General features: G+C 45.3%; 1 protein-coding gene across 1 annotated transcript in view; it reads right to left on the bottom strand.

The window, feature by feature from the left end:
* adgb (androglobin) overlaps positions 1-22,867 on the bottom strand; it is a 287,462-nt gene that overhangs the window by 131,852 nt on the left and 132,743 nt on the right. Inside the window, exon 14 of the mRNA XM_078230490.1 lies at positions 5,733-5,778. Coding sequence (XP_078086616.1) covers positions 5,733-5,778 — 46 coding nt within the window. The remainder of the gene's footprint in view (positions 1-5,732; positions 5,779-22,867) is intronic.

Genomic DNA, 22,867 nt, shown 5'->3' with positions numbered 1-22,867 from the left:
GCATTCCAATCCCTCACCACCCTCTGGGTAAAGAACCTACCCCTGACATCGGTTCTATAACTACCCCCCCTCAATTTAAAGCCATGCCCCCTCGTGCTGGATTTCTCCATCAGAGGAAAAAGGCTATCACTATCCACCCTATCTAAACCTCTAATCATCTTATATGTTTCAATAAGATCCCCTCTTAGCCGCCGCCTTTCCAGCGAAAACAATCCCAAATCCCTCAGCCTCTCCTCATAGGATCTCCCCTCCATACCAGGCAACATCCTGGTAAACCTCCTCTGCACCCTCTCCAAAGCCTCCACATCCTTCCTGTAATGTGGGGACCAGAACTGCACACAGTACTCCAAGTGCGGCCGCACCAGAGTTGTGTACAGTTGCAACATAACGCTACGACTCCTAAATTCAATCCCCCTACCAATAAACGCCAAGACACCATATGCCTTCTTAACAACCTTATCTACTTGATTCCCAACTTTCAGGGATCTATGCACACATACACCTAGATCCCTCTGCTCCTCCACACTATTCAAAGTCCTCCCGTTAGCCCTATACTCAACACATCTGTTATTCCTACCAAAGTGAATTACCTCACACTTCTCCGCATTAAACTCCATCCGCCACCTCTCGGCCCAACTTTGCAACCTGTCTAAGTCTTCCTGCAAACTACGACACCCTTCCTCACTGTCTACCACACCACCGACTTTGGTGTCATCAGCAAATTTGCTAATCCACCCAACTATACCCTCATCCAGATCATTAATAAATATTACAAACAGCAGTGGCCCCAAAACAGATCCCTGAGGTACACCACTTGTAACCGCACTCCATGATGAATATTTACTATCAACCACCACCCTCTGTTTCCTATCCGCTAGCCAATTCCTGATCCAATTTCCTAGATCACCCCCAATCCCATACATCTGCATTTTCTGCAGAAGCCTACCATGGTGAACCTTATCAAACGCCTTACTAAAATCCATATATACCACGTCCACTGCCTTGCCCCCATCCACCTCCTTGGTCACTTTCTCAAAAAACTCAATAAGGTTAGTAAGGCACGACCTACCTGCCACAAAACCATGCTGACTATCACCTATCAATTCATTACTCTCCAAATAACTATAAATCCTATCCCTTATAATTCATGCTAATCTGATTCAGGAGAGATTGTTTACTTGTATTTACAGAGAAACATCAAAAGATATAATAAGTCAAAAATGACTGCTGAACCAAAGGAGATGTTAGAAAGGATTAAAAACATGGTCAAAAAGTTTGGTTTTGAAGCAAATCTTAAAGGAGCGAGATTTGGAGATGCACAAGATGCCAGAGTTTAAGAACTGGAGGGTTCTGGGAAGGGTTGGAGGGTTGGAAAAGATGTTGAGAAGTTAAATCAAAGTTACTGAAATACCATGAGCCAGTGCAAATCAATGAGGACAAGAGTGATAGGTGAGCGGGTCTTGGTGTGGAATAAGATAAAGATAGCAGAGTTTTGAAATGAGTTAAAGTTTACAGAATGTGGAGAACTGGAGGTGAAATCAGGAGAGCATTGGGACAGTTGAGTCCAGAGGTGACAAAGCAGGAGTTAGAATTGCAGCAGCAGGTTGATTGGAAGCAGGCAATATTGCGAATGTGGGTGTGCTTATAAGGACAGTATTTATTACCCATCCCTAACTGCCCTTGATAAGGTATGAGGTGTTGGACTGAGGTGGGCACAGAAAGAAGTCTCATAACACCAGGTTAAAGTTCAACAGGTGAGTTGAGTCCACTCACCTGATGAAGGAGCAGCGCTCCGAAAGCTCATGATTCCAAATAAACCTGTTGGACTTTAACCTGGTGTTGTGAGACTTCTTACTGTGCCTTGATAAGGTAGTGATATGTCACGTTCTTGAACTGCTACAGTTCATGGGTACTAGGGTTCAGTGCTATTCGGGAGGGAGCTTTGATTTAGTGACAGTCAAAGAACGGCGGTACATTTCCAAGTCAAGATGGTACGTAACTTGCAGGAGGTAGAGGTCACAAGTTTGGAAGGTTTGTCGAAGAAGCTTTCATGAGGTGTTGCAATGATAAACACTATGCTGCCCAGTGCACTGGTGGTGGAGGGGGCAAATGTTTAAGATGGTAGATGAGATTCCAATCAAGCCTTGCTTTATTTTGAATGGCATTGAGCTTCTTGGGTGTTGTTGGAACAGAATCCATGCAAGTGGGGATTATTTGATCACACTCCTAGCTTGTAACCTGTAGAGATGGACAGGCTTTGAGGGTCAAGGGGCAGAATAATAGAGAGGAGGGAGGAAATCATGTCAACACTGACCCACCATGCAGCCATAAAATGCTTTGAATTCAGTAAATTATCTTCTTGTTATTGAAATACAAGAAGAAGAGTTATGTTACATAGCCTAAGTTTCCCTTTGGGATTTGGTTTGCGCGGCAATTAATATCAGCTGGATCGTAACACCAGTCTTCAGTGAAGAAACATCAGGAGAATAAACCAGACAACAAAAGCCATAATCATGAGGCCACATGATGTAATCCTCTGGGGCAAGTCAAAGATATGCATTGTCTAACCACCATGTTGTTTGAGGAAGAGGCTTTGCTCATGTCACTGCAATGGACAGAAAAGCAGCACACTGTAATGAGATGGTGTGAGTCACTATAAACCTAAAACAGACATGGCGAATATGTGATATGGGGAGGCACCTGTTAGCCCTGTATCACTTCAGAGCATTGCAACAAATTGAAGAGCCATTTGTGAGATGAGAATTTGAGAAACAAAATATGTTTCTAAATGTGCAAAGTATATACAGTTAGTGAACACCAATGCCACCTCTGTGCTCTCAAAATTTCTTCATTTTTCTTCCCCTATCGCTCCGCTTACATTCTTCCTTGACATCCAAGTAGAGGTGGAGACAGTCTGAGGACCGCTATATCCTGTGGTCTGTGATGGCCTTGGCAGGTGTCCTCTGAAGGATCCCAGCCTGCTTTGGGTCTCCAGCTGTGGAGCCGGTGCATCCACCTTGGCCTGAGCAGCTGGAGATTGAGGTGCTGTATCCGCTTTTTGCCTAGCTACTGCTGAAACACTCTCTTGGCTATAGCGATGGTGTGTAGATCTTCATGCATATCCATCAGAAACTGAGTATTCTGTTGGATCAAGATCTCAATGGCGGTCGCCACCTTTTCAGTGGTGACCACAAAATGCCAGCATGTCAGTGGAATGACATCAGACTGAATGTGGAATGACTCCTCCGTCCTCTGTTCTAATCTGTTGTCACTGCCTCTGCCTGCCATGGATCCAAATCTGTGCTCTGCTTAGCAGAGGTAACCCCAAGCCTGCTGTGCAACTAGATCACAATGAAGTGTGTATTTCTACACTAGTGGAGGCTGTATGCGAATGCAATGACGGGTCTATAACTGGTGGGCCCTCGTGGTCCTTATTCAAGGTGTTCCAGGGGTCAGGGCTGATGGGCTGGCTGGTTGCCTCCACTTTCTCTTGCTGATGCGTACAATAGAAATATGAGAAAATTAGTGATTGGCTGGATAGTTACCAACATTAAAGGGCACTCACAAGGTCAATTTTTATGCTCCCTCTTTACTTCAGGTCTCTGGAGAGGAAAGGGATGTTGAAAATCAACACAAATAAAACCTACAGCCTTGAGGAAGTTGGTACAGATATTAAAAAGAATATTGCTGAAGATTTGGGGACAGCAAAAAGAATTGAACAGGTTGAGCTGCTGTTTTGTCACAATTTTCACAGTGGTATGCTGCAAGAGTTGTTCCAGTCTTATTGTGACGGACAGTGATTGAGCAGCAGCAATTTTAGATAGAGCTAAGTGACGAATTGATTTATAGAAGAGAGAAAATAGCATCCATTTACGTTAGGTGATTCTGAGAAAGGGAGAAGAGAATGGAAATAGGATTCCAGTGGACAATTCCTGTTGGAAGCTCCAACAGACACAAAGGGCGGACTTTTCCCATTCTGCCCACCACAGGAATTTGGGACACAGGCCATGCAAAGGTCCGTTGACCTCTGGTGGGATTTTCCGGTCTTGGAGCGAGCGTAGCCAAAAAATCCCGCCCAATGAGTCAAATAGCTTCTGTGCTATGCATTTCTAGGATTCTATAACTCTTACAAGCTCTGCACAAGGGAGCATATACTGTATCTACATATTGCATTTTCTCTTTTCACAGCATTGAACACAGGATTAACATAGCAGTTCCTCATATCAGGAAGCCAGTCATTTGTGTCAAAAGCTCTGGACCTCATGATTAAAAAGCTTGCACCTTAAAGTGGGAAGACATTTTCTCAAGACAGAAAATTGGATGAGTGTTTGAGGCAGAGGAAGGCACAGAAAGATCTCGGCCTGGATTTTCAGCCTCAAGGCAGGTCAGGAAAATATTTCACTCAGTCTGCCCACCTCAGGAGAAAGTGCACACAAAGGCGGGAGGGGAAGGGCTGAGGTCATGTCAGCCGACTTAGGGTAAAGTTTGAAGGCAGCCACAGGGTGTGCCGGTGCCGAGCTGGACTGTGTCAAAGGCCCACTTCAGTATTGTGGAACTTCATCCCAATGAAAATAAAAATTGGAATGCCCTCCAGCCCTCACCCCCCCAAAACACTCCCTATGCCCCATCCATGCCACTTCATGCGCCTCCACCCACCTCTCTACAATCCCCCATGCAATCCATACCAAGGTAATCCCCCCCCCCCCACAAACAACCCCTATAGCCCCTCATGCCCTCCATGCCAAACTATGGCACTTCTATGCCTATTCACACATAATACATTGCTTGAAGCATGATAGTAGAATGTTAAAAAAAACTTTAGAAACAGTCATTCATTGACAATGTTGTATCTTTAAAAAAATATTCCTTTTTACTCAGGGCAATGGTAGTGTCGATCATCCAGCCCCTTTTAAGTTTCAATAGTTGAAACTACAGGCACTTGAAATCTCTGAGCTTTGTATAAATAAACATTGTGAAAGTAACATCAAAGATCAGCGAGCCAGAGCTGTCAATCAAGAGATGCTTTCGTTGAGACACAGGTGTTTTAGTACTCTAATGGATGTCTGGGTTCTCAACCTAACATACATAATGAGGCTTGGCTGAGAGCCCAAACATCCATTAGTCTTGTGAGACACCTGAGCCCCAGAGAAAACATTGCTTAATTGACAATTGGAAACCCTGGAAATGTGGTCAAAGATCCTGGAATTAGGTCCCAGCTGCCATTTTTTAAAAACTCCCAAGTCATCCTGACATGGTGAAAATCCAGGCCTTTAGAGAGTAAATAGCGCTAGTTTTAACAAAGAGCCAACAGGAATAAAATGCATTCAATGGCCTCCTTCTGCGGTGGGATCTTCCAAAGTTCTGTGCTTAAGTGTGTGGATATGAGTTAGAAACTCTGGCTTTCTGCTTTTCCTATTGGTTTGTTTACTCAGACTGAAGCATTTTTATTCTTAATGGAAACAATGGAGAAACAGAGCCTAAAATTACAGTCATTATTCATAATTTGAGAAAAGAACCACTCAAGAAGCAGAAAGGTCCATTATTTTGTTGTCTACTTAAAAAAATTAATATCAGGGGTTTCAAGCAACTCCTCCTTGATAGTATCACCTACTGTCTCATAGAAACATCGACATGGGCAATGAGTTTATTTCCCAGTCACTTGTCTCAACCTTCCTTGTTCTTGCATCCTACTCACAAAAAAATCTTCAGTGTTGTAAAAAGTGAAAACTCACCTTCAATTAAGCTCTCCAGTGGAGGTCGAACATACATAGGTTCTTCCTGTTAAAAGAAAACAGAGTAAAATGCACAGCCAAAAGAATGGCACACAATGGCAGATTAACAATCTGGGGGCGGGGGACGATTCTCCCAGCCTGCTGCTCTGCTCCAGCAGCACAATGGGCCAGGAGACATCAGCGGAGGCCATTTCACAGGCTCCCAGCTGGGCGCCACAGCCTCCGTGTATCTCCGGGGCATCAGCTTTGTGCTGGAAATCGGCGCGGAGCTGATTTCAATATTTAAACCCCTTTCCACATCCCATTAGCAGGCACAGGACTGAAGTCTGCAGGCCCACTAGCATTGACTACTGCTCCCCAATAACGGGGAACAGGCAGCTTGACCTTGCTGGAGGGAACAGAGGCCAAGAAGGCCCCCCCCTAGGAGGTTGGGGGCAATGGGGGGGTGTCCTCTGGGCAGTGCCAACATGCAACTGCTACTTGGCTCCTAGCACTGCCCAAGGGGCAAACTGGCAATGCCTAAGGGGCACCTTGGCACTGCCAACTGGGCATTGGGCAGTGCCAAGAGGGGGCGGGGCCAGAGCCTGTGGGGAGCGAGCGATGGGGGGAGGCGGTTCTTCTGCCACCCTGCACAGGGATGGGTGGCAGAGGGAAGGAGGATGGCGATCGGGGCTGGCCATCCGGATGGGGGTGGTGGAAATCAGGTGATCGGGGCTGGCTGGGGTGGGTGATGGGGGAACATCGGGGCTGGCCCAGAGAGGTCCATGATGCCAGTGATCGGGGGTGGGGAGTTGGAGGGGCAGTGATGGGGGGTTGCAGGGCTGGCCAGTGATTGGGAAGCCGGCAATGCGGGGCCACTGCGCATGCACCGATCTTGGCGTTGACAGATTGGCGCATGCGCAATGGCCCACTCAACATTATGCTGCCGGCCTCTCGGGCAGGAATAGGCCCCGTCCCACTAGGACACTCTGCAGTGCTCAGAGTGCAGGAGATTCAATCTGAAAATCCTGCTAAAAAAACCCAGCAGGAGTTACTCCCATTTTCATGCGAATTGTGGGCTCTTTTTTGGGAGAATCCCAGCCCCGGATTTTTATTACAGCGACGCTTTGAGCTGGTGGTTCCAGTAGGTGAGCTGTCCTGCTGGTACCAATATCTTGGGATATATTCTGCTTACAATCCAATAGGAAGTACCATGTTTTACCAGTGTCTCGAATCTAAATCTATCTTAAAGCCAAATGATGTCAGAACAGTTGAAGCAGTTGCTTTGGGTGATCCTAAGCTTAACCATTACATGCCACTGGCAGATATATTCAGCCATCATCACTATTCTAGAAAGATAATGGCATTACACGATGCTGACAAATTGTGAGTCATAGAGTAGGAGGTAAAATAATGTTAACCTTCTTGCTCCGTACAAGCTGAAAGTGTAAAATTGGCCTGAAAGGATTTACTTTGGAGATGTTTATCTCCCTGGAACATCTGGAGATCTATAGATCAAACTGTCCCCCTCTTTTTGACACCAAAGATTAATGAATGGCAAATGATGGTTTACCTGGTTGTTGCAGTAGTATAGTTCCTATACCTCCATCTGATTTTGCTAGAATTTGTATCTGAGATCAGAAAATCACTGTTATAGAGGAGCTCCCACAGCTGGCCACTCATTTTCTGAACCAACTCCTCTCAAGTGTCTTTTATGGTGCTGAGAGTAACAATGTGGTCTCCTTTGATGAAGGTTAAGGTATGTAGAACTGTCAAGCTGTCAAGTCATTTAAAATGTGGAGATGCCGGCGTTGGACTGGGGTAAACACAGTAAGAAGTTTAACAACACCAGGTTAAAGTCCAACAGGTTTATTTGGTAGCAAAGGCCACAAGCTTTCGGAGCCTTAAGCTCCTTTTAACATTTAGGAAAAACTTGGACGGGTTCATGGATGAGGGGGGTGTGGAGGGATATGGTCCAAGTGCAGGTCAGTGGGACTAGGCATAAAATGGTTCGGCACAGACAAGAAGGGCCAAAAGGCCTGTTTCTGAGCTGTAATTTTCTATGGTTCTATGGTTCTATGGAAAGGATGTCCCAAGGCATGGTACATTGGGGAAACCATGCAGATGCTGTGACAACGGATGAATGAACACCGCTCGACAATCACCAGGCAAGACTGTTCTCTTCCTGTTGGGGAGCACTTCAGCGGTCACGGGCATTCGGCCTCTGATATTCGGGTAAGTGTTCTCCAAGGCAGCCTTCACGACACACGACGGCGCAGAGTCGCTGAGCAGAAACTGATAGCCAAGTTCCGCACACATGAGGACGGCCTCAACCGGGATATTGGGTTCATGTCACACTATTTGTAACCCCCACAGTTGCCTGGACCTGCAGAGTTTCACTGGCTGTCTTGTCTGGAGACAATACACATTTCTTTAACCTATCTTAATGCTCTCTCACATTGTTTGTACCTTTAAGACTTGATTAGCTGTAAGTATTCGCATTCCAACCATTATCCTGTAAATTGAGTTTGTGTCTTTATATGCCCTGTTTGTGAACAGAATTCCCACTCACCTGAAGAAGGAGCTTAAGGCTCCGAAAGCTTGTGGCTTTTGCTACCAAATAAACCTGTTGGACTTTAACCTGGTGTTGTTAAACTTCTTACTAAGTTATTTAAACACATAGCCCTTTAGAAATTGATTTGAAAACTGCTTGCTGTGCCTGTAAGATTTGGAAAAAATCTGTTCCAACAGTTTTAATAACTGTTTGTTGAAAGTGCTATCATTATAGCATGATTAGTGCTTGCCTACTTTTGAAAACCTTTCATTATCACAGTAGGAAACTGTTAGTTCAAAGTTTGACTGACAGCTCAATGAGGTTATTAATAGATTAGCTGTCTTGATAGGGGGTTATGAACACAAATGTTTGTATTTACAAGGGATTAAGTGCTTGGGGGTATTTAAATGTATTTACTGGGATTTCATGAATGAGACTGTTTTTAATGGAGTGAAGTCTGTAATAGATATTTGGGAGTTTCATTTCAACTCAGCATGGTTTCTAAGGTCTACCCATGGTCAATTTGAGTAAGTTAGCATCAGGGCTGTAAAGGGTCACAGAAATGGATGAGCACCATGAGTTGGTACGAAGTTGGCATTGGGTTTTAAAGAGAAATGTGGTTGAGGGGCATGAGATGGCATGGAAGGTATGAGAGACCATTTGGAGTGGATGGGGGGATGGGTTGGCATGAGTAGACATGTATGGCATTGGGAGTGGGCTGGGGGTGTGAAGGATAAGGGCTAGAGGGCCTAATGTTTAAAACAATAACTGGGATGAAGTCCCTGAGAACTGAGGGGGCCTTTTAAATGGTCTGCCTTGGCACTCGCAGCCCCTGTAGCTGCCTCCGACCTGTGTCCAAGGGCTACAGGCTCATCCTGCACCACCACTACCCTGAATCTCCACCTTTGAATGCCATTCAGGTCACTTTTCCTGAGGCAGGGGCAGCAAACCGGGAAATTTTCCACCTCCGTGCACATGCCTTGGGAGTGAAAATCCAGGAGAGATTGCTCTGAATGCCAAAAGGTGGGTGAATAGTGGAGGAAAAGGTGACAGGGAGTCTGAATAAAATGGAATTCAGTTTATCTCTGGGCTCTGCCTCCAATTACTAAACCTGTCTCAATTAATATGGCGTATGAGACATATTTGGATGAGGGAATATTGGCTGGAATGTAACACGGAGATCTGGCCCACGTACGAGCTAGGAAGGCGGAAGCAATCCTGTCTTTGCTGGCCCTGGAAACCAAAACACTATTTCACTTGGCTCCAGCAATTAGCTGCTTGAGGCCATTCCTTCCGTCCACACCCCCAAGCCAGGATGTCCCGTCTCCAGGAGCTGTCAGCACTTCAGTCCCAGCAGCACCACTGGGAGTAGGGGCTGTAATGTTATTGTCTCTGAACACAAACATACCAAATAATATGACAATGATTGATAATCTAAATGAAGGGTTCTTCACAAAAGAACGAGAGGATTCCAGGAGAGCTTTTATTAAATGTGTTACTGCTGCTCCAACTGCTACTTCTCTCTTCAGGTACCAATCCTTAAAGGAGTGTTGGTTACCATTTACTTCTGTGTCGCTCCATGGCTATGTTTAGCAAAGTACTGCAGTCGTTTGCCATGTTTCTGCAAATGGCTGCCCCTCACCTGCTCTTACCACTTGTCATTGGTGCATTTACAAGTTGATACTCAGCTGTTTTGGCTGCATTATGACCATACATTCCTTGGCCATCAAGTCCTGGAGTGAGTCTTTAACCCGGAGTTTTTTGCTCAGAAGCAGGGGTGTTACGCACAGTGCCACACTCCCAATCCAACGACTACATCATATATTGACTTGCATCACATCCTGTGATGATGCATACAAATTATTTATATATTCAGCAGTGTACAAATCAGTATATTATCCTACACACACAACAAATCAATATCACAACAGTGGTCACTGTTGCAACTGCAGCCAATCCCTGAACCAAGCCAGTGATGGAAGTTGGAGAAGCAGCAAAGTGGGGTTGGCTCAACAAGGCTGGTCAAGCAAGTACCAGTGAGAGGTGAGGGTATGCGGTGATCAGGAGGTCAGTGCTGTCCACAATGGCAGCCCACTGTATGACACAAGATGTCTGAACGGGAGTAAACCATCCTCTCCACCAAGCCCAAAACACGGCCTTGCACGTGATGTGGACATCTCTTGTCACTGGTAAAATACCAAGGACCTCAATTGACATTAAGAAAGAAAAACTTGCAATAAAGTAATTTAGAAATGTAGATATTTCTGCAGTGCAGCAAATGGGCAGCCAAATTTGCACTCAGCAATGCCCAAATAATTTAGTTTTTGTGTTTTGATTCAGGGATAAATATTGACCAGCATAACGTCCCGGAGCTTCTTCAATGTAGTCCATGCGATCTTTTACATTCAACTGTGCAGGTAGATGGGGCTTTGGTTTAACATTACATTTAAAAGAGGGGAACTCAAACAGTACAGCTCACCCTCAGTACTGCACTGGGGAGTCAGTCTTGATTTTTGTGCTCAAGCCCTGGAGCAGGACTTGAACCCAGAACGTTGTGACTCAGAGGAGGGGACACCATCAATTGAGACTGACACAGCAGAAACTGGCGAAATTGCAGGGGAAGTGGTAGGCAACAGGCATTACATCTCCACCATCACACCCAATCTCAAAACCCAATGTGCGCCAGCCTATTCCCGATATTGTCATGATAGATGCCTGGGCACATTGCTTCATGAAGTACACACCCTCTATCAATTTGGACCTCTGTCAGTCACTTTCACAGTTACTAATCGATTTGAATCAGTGGACCCTTGTCTGCATAGTGACTGCTAAAGAATTACTCTGTGGGTGTGATCCTGATTTCGCATTAGCAACAGAAACTGAGCTCTTGTCAATAAATGATTAACAAAATGAGTTAAGTCCTTGTAATTAGCAGCTGCTGCATGTGTAGTTTGGGTAACGACACTCAAGAGGGTATTTTAAACTCATGTGGTGTTGGATGAATGAAAGAATGAATCATGATAGATTAAATTTGCTGGAAATGTTCAAACTGACAAATTGTCTAGTTATTTCCAAATATTTGATGTTTCCCAGATGCAGTACAATTCGCAACTGTGAAAGGAAACCTGATCTTAATTCCCTCTGATCTGTGTTATGGTCATGCCATCTGCCCATATAGCTTACTGGGTGATGGACACTTTTCAAAAGGGCTGTGTCAGTCACCAACACCATGCTAGGTGAAACAGAAGGACAGAAAACCAACAGCTTATTAATTAATCCACACGGGCAGCCTAGCAAGTCTGTTTGGGGTAGAAAGACTAGAGGGAAGCCAAATCTCACCCCGCATAAAGAAGAATGCTGCCTCAAATCTCAGTATAGGCACTGAATTGGGCTTATTCATTTTGCCTGCAAGACTACATTTCTTCATTCCAAGAGTTCGGCCACAATTGCATCTGAAACAACCAGAAACCTAAAAACTCCATTGACTCCAATGAACCAAGAGTTAATCCTTGAGGCCAACACTATTTCATCAAAAGGGCAGTGCTCACAGGTGACCCATTTCTTTTAATCTCTGTTAGTAAGTGCCTGTTTAGAAATAATTGTTTCCTGTGAGTGTCTACATGTTGGGGAGTGGGAGTTTGTTGCCTTTATATTTTGGGCTGTGAAAAATAAAAGTTTATCCTTTCTTTAGACGTAACTTACAAGAAAGCTGTAGTATAAGGCTTTCTAAGGATTAATGGCCAGGATGTACTGCTCCAATTTGTGGTAGGTGAGCTTGGTGGCACAACTGGAAAATATGGTGAGAAAGCCCAAGACGTGGGGTAGGATGTTATGGCCTCGCTTGGGCGAGATCGGAAAATCCCGCCCGAGGCCAACGGAGATTTCCGTTCTGGGAACCTCGCCCACCCCAATTCCGGGGCGGGCGAGGTGGTAGAGTTCAGTTGTGTTTCCTGGTGGCGTAAATGCAAGACACGATCGTGCCCTCCCTCAGTCAATGGTGGGCTGCATTTCCCACCATCCAACGCCGGGAACATTCATTATAGTTGCCACACACTGGAATCATTCCCCCACATTAAAGTTAAATCCCAGGGTGGTGTGCTTTCAGAATGGCATGATTCACAATGATCATTGAAAGGTGCGCATGTGGTGGCCTGAACTTTGAGGGTAACTTTAAGGTGAGTGAACAGAAGATAGTGCAAACTTCGCCACGATTCCAATGCAAAGAAGTGGCCCCCTCGATTCAGGGTGGTGGGAGGGACAGTTCCCACAGCAGCTTCTTTGTGGTTGGCTTGTGGTGCCAGGCAAGGGCAGCAGTGCTGCGGGGGTGGGAGGTCGAGGGAGAGACGGTGGGGTGCACTGAGTCATGCAATTGGCAAAGTATTCCAAAATTGAGCATTCTTCTAAAGCTGAGACAGTTCAACATCAGCTGTATTACCATGCTTGGAGTCTGACTTATGAAGCAGAATGCCCACTCAAGCAACGCTAATCTTTGAGGGTGCCAATGATTGTTCCTGCAGTGTCAACTCCTCATACACAGACTTCAAAATCAACCTGGTGTTATGGGGCTGCAGAACCATTGGGCAACTGGATAAGTTTGATGACCCTCTGGTGACAGGTTGGCATAGATCATAAAGGGTGGTGTTCCGAACACCCAGAATTATAGTTATATAGGCACGGAAAATTAACCCTCATGGTCCAAACAAACTGCTCAGCTTGCAAGTGCAGGTTAGGCTAATGCCTGCATGTGTGCTGAGAGCACAGGATGCAACTTGGTGGGTGAAGTTGCCACCATTCTGTTATGTGGTGTGGGCCTGTCAGGGAACACGCCAGCAGTCAAGGGCATTCAGCCTCTGATCTTCGGGTAAGCATTCTTCAAGGCGGTCTTCAAGACACACGACAATGCAGAATCGCCGAGCAGAAACTGATAGCCAAGTTCCGCACGCATGAGGACAGCCTCAACCGGGATCTTGGGTTCATGCCACACTATCTGTAACCCCCACGACTTGCCTGGGGTTGCAAAATCATACTAACTGTCCTGGCTTGAGACAATTCACACCTCTTTAACCTGTGCTTAACCCTCTCTCCACTTGCATTGTCTGCACCTGTAAAGACTTGATTACCTGTTAAGATTCACATTCCAACCATTATCTTGTAATTGAGTCTGTCTATATACGCCCTGTTTGTGAACCGAACTCTTCACTCACCTGATGAAGGGGCCGTGCTCCGAAAGTTTGTGCTACCAAATAAACCTGGTGGACTTTAACCTGGTGTTGTGAGACTTCTTAATGTGATGTGGGGTGGATGTTTGGCCAGGCAGCAAACAAAATGAAGACTTGGCATCCATTTGATGGCAAGGACTCTTTTGGAGCTTCCTATCACTTGAAGGGCGCCTTTCAAATATAGTGCCTGGATTACTTAATCTCTAAAGTCATGGTGGGGTGGGTGAATCTGAGACCACCTCACCAGCGATCCAACATTGAATCCGTGTCTGTTCATTTTTTACACCAAGTGCTGTATGATATGGTGGAAAAACGTGCAATTGGTATCGGCAGGTCCAACGCCATTTTCTCCACATGATGTCAGACGTTGCCAATTTCCGGGGTGATTTTGTCCAATGTGTGGGACTGTATAAATATCACTTCCTATAATGATGATGTAAGAGAAAACATGACCAGGAGTCAAGGGAGGAGAATGTTCATGGCTTCAGCAGTGTAACGTCTAGTCATGCATTGTTGTACATAGTTCAGCTGTATCTAATAGGCTGTGTACTGTTTAAACAGACCACTGTCTCAGCAATCATTCCTCAGCAAGATCAACCAACGATACAACAAAAGCCGGCCTGTGTCAGTTCTCTGTGTCAGACTGTGCCAGTCACAGTACTCAAGGGGGTTAAAACATTCCTTCTCTAAAGTACATCTTATTGCGGCAGCCAAGAGTTGAGAAAAGGGGGAAGTGAGTCCACATCTCTCCCTGCCAGCAACATCAGATTGCAATATCTTGGTGTGGCAGCTTTACCTTCATTTCGATCAGTACAATTACTGTCTAATAACCCTATTTCCTGCACTATAATTCAATACCAAAAGCAATCACGGATAAAACATTGTAGAAACATATGAAATTAACAGTCTCTAGGAAATTCCCATCTAGTTTGCTATTGATCCTCATTTGCAATTCAAACAGGAAGTGCTGGCCCATGTGCTTGAAGATAATTAATGAGCAATTGATGGTAATATAGAAACATAGAAACTTAGAAAATAGGAACTGGAGGAGGCCATTTGGCCCTTCGAGCCTGCTCCGCCATTCATTACGATCGTGGCTGATCATCCAACTCAATAGCCTAATCCTGCTTTCTCCCCATAACCTTTAATCCCATTTGCCCCAAGTGCTATATCCAGCAACCTCTTGAATACATTCAATGTTTTGGCATCAATTATTTCCTGTGGTAATGAATTCCACATAATCTGCACTGCCTGTCGAAAACTGAGATTAGGTTATTAAAGCACGGAGATCAGTTTGGGCCTGAAAACAGATCTGAGGTAATCTTTCACGTATTGTTACACCAAACTCCTTCTGTGCAAAAAAATTGATTTCCAGCTGTTACATTTGGCCCTTCTGCAAGTTCACTGTTTTCTGTTAATAAATTTGAGAATAAATGCCAACTGCCCACATAACCTGCTCCTGCTGTGTGGATATATGATACGGACTGGAACTGGTTCAGTTGAAAGGCTCCTGTTGACATTCGCTACTGAGGCTTGCACATGATTAACAGCCACTTGGGTCAGATAGTGGAGAGAATCGATAACTATGGAGCCCCCATCACAAGAGTTAATTATTCTATGTCATTTCCTCCAGCCATTTGGATTATGTCACCAACTTTACATTTCACATGGAATTATACTTGAAAGGCATTTCTGTAAATTAGGAAGAGGCATCAAGAGATCAAGTGCCAGAAATGCAGGAGAAAATGTTTGAAAGTAAAGCTCTATCAATGAGGCAGCAGCAGCAGACTGAAGAACATGAGGTGTTCCACTCTCTCTCAAAAGTATGCATGGCTGAGAGGGGCACTCATAGATTGGCACTCAGATGCTATTGGGTGAGTAGATTTAGATGAGCAAGTGGTTTGTGCATATTGAGTTAGTGGTCAGTAGAGGGGGTTATAACTGTCCAGAAATTGTGGGGACATAAACGCGCAGGGGCTCCAGTCACCAATGTGAGGGAGATAAGAATGAAAAGCAAAGAGGAGTAACTACCTAAACAGCAGGTGTGGAGATCCAGGCATGAGGGCAGAGGAGAGGAATGAAAAACAGATCAGGGAAGCCAGACATATACTCAGCAATGAGTGCCGCCAAAGAAGAAGCTATCTGAACATAGCAGAGATTATGCCTGTTTAGACAGACGGTGATTGAGATTTCTGTCCTTGTTGAGGAAGACCTCAGACCTTAACGTACTGCTCACCATGCCCTGTCAGTAGCTCTTAGAGTCATTGTGGTCTTGAACATCTTTATCTCTGGCTTGTTCCAAGGATCAGCAAGGGACATTGTGGCGATCCACAAGTGACAGCATATCATTGCATCTCACAGGTCACTGATGCCCCTTTTGTGAAAGATGGACAATACTTACAATTTTAAACAACTGGGGCCTTGCAGGCACAAAGGACAGTGGGATTCACCTCCATCAGTGGATTCCCCAGATGTAGGGCATCATCAATTGTACCCACATAGCCAACAAGGCATTGAGTGAATGACCAGTGTGATTCACCAACAGGAAGGGCTTCAATAATCTCAACATTCAACTGATTTGGAACCACAACAAGATCTTTATGCACGCATATCTTTCCTATTCTAGAAGCTGCAATCACTTCTACATCCTTTTGGAGTCCAGGATGCCACAGCTTTTCACATCACCACCAGAACTTAGTGGATGATTCCCCAGAGACAAGGGATATTATTTGAAGCTATGGCTACTTATCCCTTTATGGTCAAAAGACAGAAACACAGAGGCACTACAACCAAAACCACCTGTTCACAAGAGCCACAATGAATAAACCAGTGGGCTTCTGAAGCTTCAGTTCCGGTGTTGCAGTTCCTGCAAGAGTTTTCCACATTGTGGTGGGCGACTGTGCTCTCCATAACATGGTCCTCCAGAGTGGCGAGGACCTTGAAGAGGGGAAGCGCTAGATCAACTCAGTTCTCTGGAGGAGAAAGAAGATGATATGGAGATGCCAGCGTTGGACTGGGGTAAACACACTAAGAAGTCTCACAATACCAGGTTAAAGTCCAACAGGTTTATTTGGTAGCAAACGCCACTAGCTTTCGGAGCGCTGCTCCTTTGTCAGGTGAGTGGAGATCTCTTTAAGACGGTCCACTCCCCTGCGCGTTTATGTCCCCACAATTTCTGGACAGTTATAACCCCCTCTACTGACCACTAACTCAATATGCACAAACCACTTGCTCATCTAAATCTACTCCGAAAGCTAGTGGCGTTTGCTACCAAATAAACCTGTTGGACTTAACCTGGTGTTGTGAGACTTCTTACGGAGAAAGAAGATGCAGAGCAAAATGGTGCCCATGGTGTGCAAGAAGGTGGCCCGATCCATCTCAGTGTCAAAGTTCTCATCAAGATGGTGTGTTTGCCAGGGCACATCTGATCCAAGCACATTTTATCTGAGCACTACTTATCCACTAGGACTGCATTCTCCAGAACTCTGCTCTGATGTGAGAACACATCCATTAAATACACAACCTTGAATAGTTCTATTCCGACCAACAATGCGTGGTACACAGCTCCACAGAGATCTTAGTGTCCCTTTTCAAAGACCAATTCCATTCCCCACTTCTTCATCCTTTTCCAGTCTTGCCACTAAAGAATAGCTCAAGTCTGGGATCATGGCTCAACATCTCCAATGTTATTATGAAATTATAATTTACACAAAAATAAATGAAATTTATCCAAGTGAAGCACTCAGAGCACTGGCTGATGTGGTGACCCTGACTTTCAGCCACTCCAACAAAGTGCTCCTTTTATGGCTTGGATGCATCATGTTCAAGTGTATCTGTTTGTGGCCGAGATACACATGGTGGTTGTCCTCAAGCAGAGGTTGCAGCGCAGGTGTAGATTTAAGCACAGCCTCTGTCGCAGGGAGCCCTGCTGCACAGATATCCTCTCAGGCCAATGATGTGACGGTGCTCTGAGGGATGGCACACTCATGCTCTGGGACCCCTGCTGCACAGATATCCTCTCAGTCAGGCCAATGATGTGATGGTCTCTGAGGGATGGCACACTCATGCTCTTTGGTGGCTGTCTCAGCATTTTGACAACACATTAGATTACTGGATGAAACTACAAGCTGGGAGGTTATTTGCATCCACTCCATGCATCTTTGTGCCGTAAATGCCAGGGACCAGTCAGTGCTACAGAGCGCTTTTTGCGTGTGTCAAACATCATTCCGACAACCACTCTAAGTATTGTCATGGATGGCTCCCTGTGAGGTTAAGCACGCTCTCTCTCAATGGAGAAGCCCATGCATTCAAAACCCTAAACCAAGGCGATGCACATGAGCTGAGAGGCCTGCTCAATTCTTTGCCCACAACTCCACTCTGCATCAGAGAATGGCAACATGTGGACAGACATCTTAGATGGCAGTCAAAGTAGAGCCACTTTGCGTGTGACTCAAAAGATCCTGCATCTGAGCATGTGCTTGTCCTCCATCTTCCAAAGGGGTCGGTCTGCCCATAGTTGCCTCTGTTTCTGTCACCTACTCTTCCTCACTCATTATTTGCTCCTCATCCTGTGCCATCCTTTCAAATTGCGTGCGAGGGCCCAATGTGATTGTATCTGCAGTGGTGGCAGGTGTGCTTGAATGATGTGACTGTGCTAGGTCTGTTGGTTCCATTTTGTCTGAGGCCCTTGGTAGTGCTACAGCAGCACTGAAAAGCTGTCTCTCTACAACTGGCCCTGTGGGAGACACACTTAAGGTAATCAGTAGAAACTACTTCCATTAGCAGAAGCCTGTGCAGAGCTGAGGCTTCCCAATGCAGCTGAAGTTTGGCGTGTTGTTGCACATTGGAGATTATACTCCAATCCTTTCACCTACAGAATTCAGTATATTTTTACCCTCTCCCACAGGTATACCCATCCCTCCATTGCCCACTTTTGCATGCAGCACCACCCAGTGTCCAGTGCTGCCTTCTCTATAGCAGTCAGTTTGGTGTACTCAAACACTTCACCTTCACCTTCACCAGGGGTGGCACAGTAGTTAGCACTGCTGCCTCACAGCACCAGGGATCTGGGTTCAATTCCGGCCTCGGGTCACTGTCTGTGTGTAGTTTGCGCGTTCTCCCCGTGTCTGTTCCGGGTGCTCCGGTTTCCTCCCACAGTCCAAAGATGTGCTGGTTAGGTGGATTGGTCATGTTAAATTGCTCCTTAGTGTCAGGGGGATCAGCTAGAGTAAAAGCATGGCGTTATGGGGATAGGGCCTGGGTGGGATTGTGGTCGGTGCAGACTCAATGGGCCGAATGGCCTCCTTCTGCAGTGTAGGATTCTATGATTCTCTAGTATTATATACCTTTGACTCCTGTTGGGACAAAAGAGGGAAAGAGATAAGGCAATTCTGGCTTTTCTCACCCATGCCAATGTCTTTAATAAGAAGCTGCAGGTATCTATGCCGCCAGCTCCTCAAAAGCATTAGGGCTTTGTGTCTTGCTGACAGTATTTATCTTGGGCAGACGTTTCTCCCCTGTTCAGGGGCATTATGAGCTCTCAAGCTGCTCAGCTGGTGTGTCTGCTGCTGGCTGTAGACTTGGAGGCCTCTCATCTGGGGGGGGTCACATGGCACTCACCTTGCGAGAATGAAGGTCATTAAACATTAAGTGGCACTGCAAACAAGCCCTCCAGAAGACACTGCGGCTGCCCACATGCTCTGCCACCTCCAGCCACAGCTGCTTAGTTTGGTTGGGTGACCTTCTCCTGCCATCCTCTGAGAACTTTCACACACTGTCACCAGGAATGCATCAGTAAACAGTGGGGCAGCCCTGCCACGGGTACCTGGTCTCTGCATCTTCTCCTACTGACTTCTGCCTTCCACCGATTTGCAAGATGGTTGCCACAATAATGGTTGTCTCATGCCTTTGAATCGGACCTGTGTTTTCAAAGGCCTATCTCCATCCTGCATCTGCCCTGCCACAAACTGGCTGCCATAATCATCATCTAGCCAATTCGGTGCCCTCCTCGGTGAATATTGCAGACTCTGACTACTCTATCCAAATAGGAGCAGGGTCAGAACTCAGAAATGGTCCCAAAGTGGAGCCTGACCCTAAACGGAAAACCCTGACCCTAAAGTCAAACACACTCATAAATATTAAAGCTCAATAACTTGACATTGCATATATATTTTTGAAAACTAATTTATTTGCTTGCTAAGAACATAATTCAATTGAAAAGAATTGATGCAAAATCAATATGGCCAAGCAGAAAATTATGTGTTGTATTTGAGTCTTTTTCCAAGCTAACGTTAAAGTAGGAATCCAGCAGAACAGATCAGGAAAATTGTTCACTATTTACTGTCGTGCATCAATCAAAGTACATTTAATTCCACTGTTATTGAGCAGGTCTCTTAGAAACCTCTTTCGAAAATCATTTCATTGGAGATAACAGGTGTAAAATTGAAGTTTCATAGAATGCAAATTAAATAATTAACTTCAATTTCTGTACTGTTCCTGTCATCCAGCTATGCCTCAACGTTAAAATTGGAATGTATATGACAAATTCACGTCAGTGTCACTGACACCTTTATTAGATTGCACAAGAAAAGCATTGAAATGGATTCAAATTTCAAACGCCCCCAAAGTGGACTCAGATGGAAAAACCTTAAGGAATCTCATATCCTATTCAGTTCAGTAGGTATCAGGCAGGACATACTGTTCCGTATAGTACTGGAGTTAGCACACACTTTCACATTCATTTAGTACTTTGCTGACATTATATTAGGAGGAATTATCGGCTTCATTGGCTGGAAGAGTTCCAGCGCCCATCAGCTTTCTTCTTAATCCCCTCTGTCCTTGAAAACCACCATACCATCTCCAACATTCCTTTTCTTTCAGAAGTTCTCGAACATGTTGTTACCTTCCAGATCTGTGCCCATCTTTCTCACCACACCTTGTTTGAATCCCTCCACTCAGGTTACCACCCCTGCCACAGTACCAAAACAGCTCATATCAAAGTCACAAATTATATCCTGTGTGGCCGTGATTGTGCTGACCGAGTCCTAGAGGATATAGCTGCGAGACTGGATCTGCGGCAGGTGATGAGGAAACCAACAAAGGAGAAAGAACCTATTTGATCCCATCCTCGCCAACCTACCAGTTGCAGTCATACCCGTCCATGACAGTTTTAGAAGGAGAGGCTAGCCCACGTGGAGACAAAGTCCTGCCTTTAAGTTGAGGATAGCCTTCACCATGTTGTGTGGCACTACCACTGTGCTAAATGGGATAGATTTTGAACAGATCTAGCAACCCAAAACTGGGCATCCGCGAGGTGCTATAGGCTATCAGCAACAGCAGAATTGTATACAATCACAACCTATAATCTCATGGCTCAGCATATTCCCACTCTACCATTACCATTAGGCCAGGGGATCAACCCTGGTTGAACAAGAGTACAGGAGAGCATACCAGGTGCAACACCAGGCATAGCTAAAAATAAGATGTCAAACTGGTGAAGCTTTATCACAGGACTATTTGTGTGCCACACAGCTGAAGCAACATGTAATAGCCAGAGATAAGCGATCCCAAAACCAATGGATCAGATCTAAGCTCTACAATTCTGCCACATCCTGTCATAAATAGTGGTGGACAATTAAACAACTAACAGGAGGAGGAGGTTTCACAAATATCCCCATTCTCAAAGATGGGGGAGCCTGGCACAACAGTGCAAAAGGTAAAGCTGAAGCATTTGCAACTATCTTTGGTTAGAAGAGTCAGGTGGATGATCCATCTTGGCCTCCTCTTGTAGTCTCCAGCATCACAGAAGTCAGTCTTCACCCGATCTGATTCACCACACGTGATATCAAGAAACGGCTGAAGGCACTGGATACTGCAAAGGTTATGGACCCTGACAATTCTGGCAATAGTACTGAAGATGTTTTCAAAAGAACTAGCCGTGCACCTAGTCTGACTGTTTCAGTTCAGCGACAACACTGGCAACTAGCCAGCAACAAGGAAAATTGCCAATGATAAGCCCAAGGACTTAAATGGGGAATTCCTTATTGACCCCCACTAGGACTCGTAGAATACGAGTTCGTGGTAATAGGTAAATACCTAAACAGGTGGAAGTTGTATTCTGAGTTCTTTTTAAGGAGGGCCTCTGAGTGGGTCCTGTATTCTATTGTCCCGGATGGGACTTGTGTACATGTACCACAGCCTTGTGGTGTAGCTTTTGCTTTATAAAACACCGTTCCTTTCCAGTTGGCTTCCTGAGTTATTACATTGCCCCAGTATGTCCTGCTCACAAAAATCAGGACAAACTTGGTCAATCACTGCCCCATCAGACTACTCTCGATCATCGGCAAAGTGATGGAGGGGATTATCAACAGTACTATCAAATGGTGCTTCCACAGCAATAGCTGGCTCATTGATGCTCAGTTTGGGTTTCACTAGGGCGACTCAGCTCCTGACCTCATTACAGCCTTGGTCCAAACATGGACAAAACAGCTGAACTCCAGAGGTGAGGTTTAAGTGACTGCCCTTGACTTCAAGGCAGCATTTGACTGAGTGTGACATCCAGGAACCCAAGCAAAACTGGAGCCAATGGGATAATGAGGAAAACTCTCCACTGGTTGGATTCTAGCACAACTTTAGATCGTTGCTGTTGTTGGAGGTCAATTATTTCAGTCTGAGGATATCGCTGCAGGAGCTCATCAGGATAGTGTCCAAGGCCTATCTTCAGCTGCTTCATCATTAATCTTCTCTCCATCATAAGGTCAGAAGTGGGGATATTTACTGATGATTGCACAATGTTCAGCACCATTTGGGACTCCTCAGATATTGGAGCAGTCTGTGTGATATCCAGTAAGACCTGGACAGTATTCATGCTTGGGCTGATAAGTGGCAAGTAACATTCGCGCCACACAAATGCCGTCTCCAATAAAAGAGATTTCAACCATCTTCCCTTGACATTCAATGGCATTACCATCACTGAATCCCTGACTATCAACATCCTGGGGGTTACCATTGACCAGAAACTAAACTGGACTAACTGTATAAATACTGTGGTTACTAGAGCAGGTCAGAAGCTGGGAATTCTGCAGTGAGTAACTTACCTCATGACTCATCAAATCCTGTATATCATCTATAAGGTACAAGTCTCGAGTATGGTGTCAAACTGGTGAAGCTTTATCACAGGACTATTTGTGTGCCACACAGCTGAAGCAACACTCAAAAGGCTTTACAGCATCCAGGACAAAGCAGCTCATTTGACTGGCATTACATGGACCACCTCCAATGTTCACTTCCTCCACCACCAATGCACAATGGCAGCAGGGTATACCATCTACAAGATGCACTCCAGCATCTCTCAAAGGCTCCTTCGACAGCACTTTCTAAATAAA

This window comes from Mustelus asterias, chromosome 15 (assembly GCF_964213995.1).
Source record: "Mustelus asterias chromosome 15, sMusAst1.hap1.1, whole genome shotgun sequence".
NCBI classification, from domain to species: domain Eukaryota; kingdom Metazoa; phylum Chordata; class Chondrichthyes; order Carcharhiniformes; family Triakidae; genus Mustelus; species Mustelus asterias.
The sequence above is the reverse complement of the archived record's forward strand: the minus strand, read 5'-3'. Positions and strand labels throughout refer to the sequence as shown.